Source organism: Sinocyclocheilus rhinocerous, unplaced genomic scaffold, assembly GCF_001515625.1.
Source record: "Sinocyclocheilus rhinocerous isolate Xijiao unplaced genomic scaffold, SAMN03320098_v1.1 scaffold2406, whole genome shotgun sequence".
Classification (NCBI taxonomy): Eukaryota; Metazoa; Chordata; class Actinopteri; order Cypriniformes; family Cyprinidae; genus Sinocyclocheilus; species Sinocyclocheilus rhinocerous.
The window spans coordinates 188,754-193,937 of record NW_015656159.1 but is presented as its reverse complement, the minus strand read 5'-3'; the positions used below and the strand labels follow the sequence as shown (position 1 = coordinate 193,937).

Below are 5,184 nucleotides of genomic sequence, written 5' to 3'. Positions count from 1 at the left end.
GTATTCGCGATGTATTTGAATGGCAAATTATTATTTATTATGTACTTCACTCGCGTTCCAATATCCACGTAAAACTAATTGTTTTGCTTAACATCACGGCGGTACGATGATAACACTTAACGGCATCCTCATGTTCTGTTGTTTGCTGCTTTTTGCGCATGTAAAATTAATCCCCGGGAAACAAATGTTAGTATTTTTAATGGGTCACAGACACTTATCCTTTCTAATTTAATTCAATTCTAATTTAAAAGAATCTTGTTGGTTAACAGTTAATAATCAGTTAACGAGCGTCGGTTGTCGTTTAGGAAAAATAACCGAAATGAACATCCCTAGATTCTGCTGTTGTTAAACAGCAAATATTTAAGCCTGAGTCTCAGAAAAGTTCTTTTAATAAAATGCCCATTGATTGAATTCACAAATTTATTTTATTTTATTTTATTTTATTCACATAAAGTCACAATTTAATTCACATTTTACTTTTGTAAAATGTATTTATTTATTTATTTGTTTGTTTCTACATTTTAATTTATAAAATATATCCATTAATTAAATTACATTTGAAAAATCAATTTTGTCTTCATTTTATTTTATTCACAATTAAATTCACATTTTACTTTTGTATGTATGTATTAATTAATTAATAAATTTTTTCATTCATTTTAATTTGTTATAAAATATATCCATTAATTAAATTACATTTGAAAAAGTCAATTTTGTCTTCATCTTTTTATTTTATTATTTTATTTTATTTTATTTTATTTTTTATTCACATAAAGTCACAATTAAATTCACATCTTACTTTTTTGAATGTATTTATTTATTCATTTTAATTTGTTATAAAATATATCCATTAATTAAATTTTAAAAATCCATTTTGTCATCATCATTTTATTTAGTTTAGTTTAGTTTAGTGTTGTCTTGGCCCTGGGATCATTCCCATATGTAGCTAGTGCAAGTATAAAATTATCCAGGCTACATTTGTAGCGGGAGAATATCATAAAAGAGTATTTGCACTTAATCATAAATCATGTTTATCCACGCAAAGCCTCAGATCTCTGGATATTTCCGTCTGGAAGTTTCAGTTCGTAAGTTGTCAGAGTGAAAACATCAGAGCGGATGGCAGGTGCTGGCGTATCAGGTTTGATCTGATCAGTTCCCAGTCAGTTCATGCTTTCCTGAGCGTGTAATCATCAGCTGTAACCGTTCAGATCATCGCTGCATTTCCACTCGCTGCCTGTCCATCATAACTGTATACCATCTACACGTTGTGCAGTGCTACAGCAGATACCTAGATTCACATAAAACATGCGTGAAGAAGATGAACAGTCTGTTGCTGAAAGGCAGAGAGGAGCTGACATAAAAGAGACATCTAAAACAAAGTGTAAATAAGGCAATTTAATGTCTGTCCTGCCACCTTTGAAATGTTTCTCTCTGTGAGATTGGAAAAGTGATTGAGCACAAAGTAAAGTAGCGTGTCTGGCTAAAGTAAAAATATGAACCTGTCAGACAGACACAGAAAATACTATTCATCTCAAGGGCTGTTGGACAATAAAATCTCTTTGTTTGAGGAGAGGAAAGAATGTGTGAAATATAAACTTTATTTTATTTTTATTTTATTTTATTTTATTTTGCCATTGAGATATTAAAGAGATTTCATTTGTGCCTTTTCTTTACTGTGGGATAATTCCCACAGATACTGGGAATTCCCTTCCTAGATACTGTTTTCTAACATTAAAATCAAGTTAGAATGAAATAAAAATGATCAAATTGTTTCTATACTGTCTACATGAATGTAAACTGTGTCTGTTGTTTCAGCACCTGATGTGTGCTGGTCTCTGGTGTTTGGTGGAAGGAGACACGTCATGTAAAACCAAACTAGATCCACCGCTGGACGGCACAGAATGTGGAGCCGACAAGGTCACCAGCTTATCTTTAATATTACTAAGGACATTGTACGCAATCTAATGTAAGAAAGAAGACTTATTAAGACTAATGATGTTCACTACTGTTCAAACGTTTTTTTTATACTTTTAAAGGAAATTAATACTTTTATTTAGCAATTAATAAAAGCATTAAATAGATAGGAATAAAATTTTTTTACAAATTTTTAATTAATAATTTCATACAGTAAGGACACATTAAATTGATCAAAAGTGCTTTCTATTCATTAAAGGATCCTGAACAAAATGTTTCTCAGTTTATACAAAAATTTTAAGCAGCACAACTGTTTTCCACATTGATAATAATAAGAAATGTTTCTTGAGCAGCAAATCAGCATATTAGACTGATTTCTGAAGGATCATGTGACACTGAAGACTGGAGTAATGATGCTGAAAATTCAGCTTTGATCACAGCAATAAATTACGTTTTAAAACATATTCAAATAGAAAACACTTATTTTAAATTGTAATAATATTTCACAGTATTACTGATTTTACTGTATTTTCGATCAAATAAATGCAGCCTTGGTGAGCAGAAGAGACTTCTTTTTTAAAAGCATTCAAAAAACCTGTAGTGTAAATCAAAAGGGGATTTTCAACTTGAATTTCTTAAAACATAAAATTCATCATTGCAGCAGTTTAATAAACGAGGGTAGCGTTTGGCAACAAATCCTATAATATTTGCGAAGTGTCAATACAGCAGCACCGCCTGTAATCAACTTCATGTAAAGGAAATGAAATCTGTGGTTTGTCTTCATTTAGCTGGATTAACATGAATGTGTGTGTCTTTCTCAGTGGTGCAGGGCTGGTGAGTGTGTCAGTAAGACGCCCATCCCGCAGCATGTAGATGGAGACTGGAGTCCGTGGAGCACGTGGAGCATGTGCAGCCGAACATGTGGCACAGGAGCGTGCTTCAGACAGAGGAAATGTGACAACCCCCCGTAAGCCTTTACATCTCTCACTTTCTCTCCGTCCATGTCAACTAGGGCTTGAATGACCACTAATTTTTACTAGTCGACTAGTCATTCAGAAAAGTAGTCAGCAGGTCAGTGTTTACCTGATATAAATGACTCAACACTCACCATCCAGTTTTACTTTCACGGATTTAAGTGCATGTTGTGGTTTGTTATACAAAACTAATTAGTTGTGCATGTAATATTGTGAACAAACAGGCTGTGGTCCAGAGATGAACCCACAGTGCACCACAATAATCCTGTTTGTGTTTTGGCAGGAACAAGCTCTCCTCTCACTCTCCTCCTCCATCTAATGATGCCGTTTCTCTCCGAGTGTCATTTCTCAACGCCTGACAGCCCGCCAGAGAGCTTGTTTCAGAGTTTATGTGTGTGTGTGTTTAAAACATGATGTAATAATTCAAAGCTCTTCGGTTGTTTCCAACGCAGAACAGCATGCAATTTGTGAACGGTGGTCTAAGATGTGCGTTTTTTTTGTTTTGGACGCTCGTAACGTCTCGTTCCACGTTCGCGAGGTAATCGCTCTTTTGCGAGCGGCTCCACCGTGGATCGTAAAACACTTGGAGCTGCATCAAGCAAACCGAAGAGCAAAATAAGGCTGACGTACAAGTCATGTTCTGTTTTTAAGAACATTAGAGGAAAAGTGGTAAGACAGAGTATGAGGAAGAAACTAGATTTGCATTTGCTGGAAAAAAAAAAAGCAGATTTAGGTAAGATTTTGCATTCTGTGTGAGTCTTAATTCAGAATGCAAATAAATGTGAGAAAATTGACCAATCACAATTCAATATGAAAATCTCTGATGAGGTCATCAGTGTTGGTTTACATTTTGATTGCTGAACTTCGTACGAGTGTGATTTAGAATCTTTAAAGGATTAGTTCACTACCAGAATAAAAATATCCTGATAATTTCTTAACCCCAATTATGTTTTTTTAGGGAAACATTCCAGAATTTTTCTCTATATAATGGACTTCAGTGGTGCTCAACAGGCTGAAGGTCCAAATTGCAGTTTCGGTGCAGCTTCAAAGGGTTCTACACGATCCCAGCCGAGGAATAAGGTCTTCTCTAGCGAAACAATCGGTAATTTACAAAAAAACAAAACAAAAAAAACATTTATATATATTTAACCACAAATGCTCATCTTGCACTAGCTCGACTAGGTGGAAATACTAACCCAGTGTTTACAAAGTGAATGTGCAAAGAAAGTCAAATGCCCTTTATAAAAAAAGGTAAAACAACGATGTCTTACGATTTTGAAGTTGGAGGAGAAAGTGAGGCCCTACTCTACCTTTTTTGAACCCAAGTACACAGACGAAGCGCTAACCGCGCATGACCTTTCCAACGTGATTACGTCATGCGTGAATTTGCAGACACACATCGCAGAGCTAGTGCAAGACGTGCATTTGACTGTGAAAAATGCACATGAAAATGACTGATCATTTCGCTAGATAAGACCCGTATTCCTCGGCTGGGATCGAGTAGAGCCTTTTGAAGCCGCATTGAAACGCAATTTGGACCTTCAGCTCGTTGGTCCCCATTGAAGTCCATTATATGGAGAAAAATCCTGGAATGTTTTACCTTATAAACCTTTATTTCTTTGCGACTGAAGACAGAAAGACACGAACATCTTGGATGACATGGGGGTGAGTAAATAATCAGGAACTTTTTATTCTGGAAGTGAACTAATCCTTTAATCTAGACAACATGAAATCTTATTCTGAATGATTCATCAGTGCATTTCAAAGAAAAACAAAATATAACTTTTCTTCTGACATCATTTTGGGCATGCTGGCTTTTAGATTATGTTAATCAATAGCCAAATAGCTGTTTTGGCATCACTTTAGCAAACTTGCATTAAAGTCTGGCATCGTTCTGGTATATAACACCACTTTTTATGATCTAATCAATTCCTGATGGATACTGTCAAGTCCCTCCCTACATTTCTTAACATTAAATAGCATGTTTCAGTCAGAGATGCATGACATTAGAGAAGTAATGGGTTCATAACAGTATTTTTCTATTTTAAAGGGTTAGTTCACCCAAAAATGAAAATTAGGCTGTGTTTTACTCACCACAGAGCCATCCTAGGTGTATATGACTTTCTTCTTTCAGACGAATCCAGTCGGAGTTATATTAAAAATTGTCCTGGCTATTCCAAGCTCTATCATTGCAGTCAGCAGGTGTTGCAGTGCTTCAATCCAAAAGAAGTGAAATAAAAAGCACCCATCCATAAAAAAAGTGTCTCACACGGCTCCGGGGAGTGAACAAAGGCCT

General features: G+C 35.2%; 1 protein-coding gene across 1 annotated transcript in view; it reads left to right on the top strand.

Annotated features, from left to right (window-relative positions):
* The window catches only part of LOC107719674 (A disintegrin and metalloproteinase with thrombospondin motifs 17-like), a 112,592-nt gene that overhangs the window by 57,112 nt on the left and 50,296 nt on the right, over positions 1-5,184 (top strand). The window contains exons 12-13 of the mRNA XM_016527156.1: positions 1,816-1,917; positions 2,736-2,881. Of these exons, the coding sequence (XP_016382642.1) occupies positions 1,816-1,917; positions 2,736-2,881 (248 nt within the window). The remainder of the gene's footprint in view (positions 1-1,815; positions 1,918-2,735; positions 2,882-5,184) is intronic.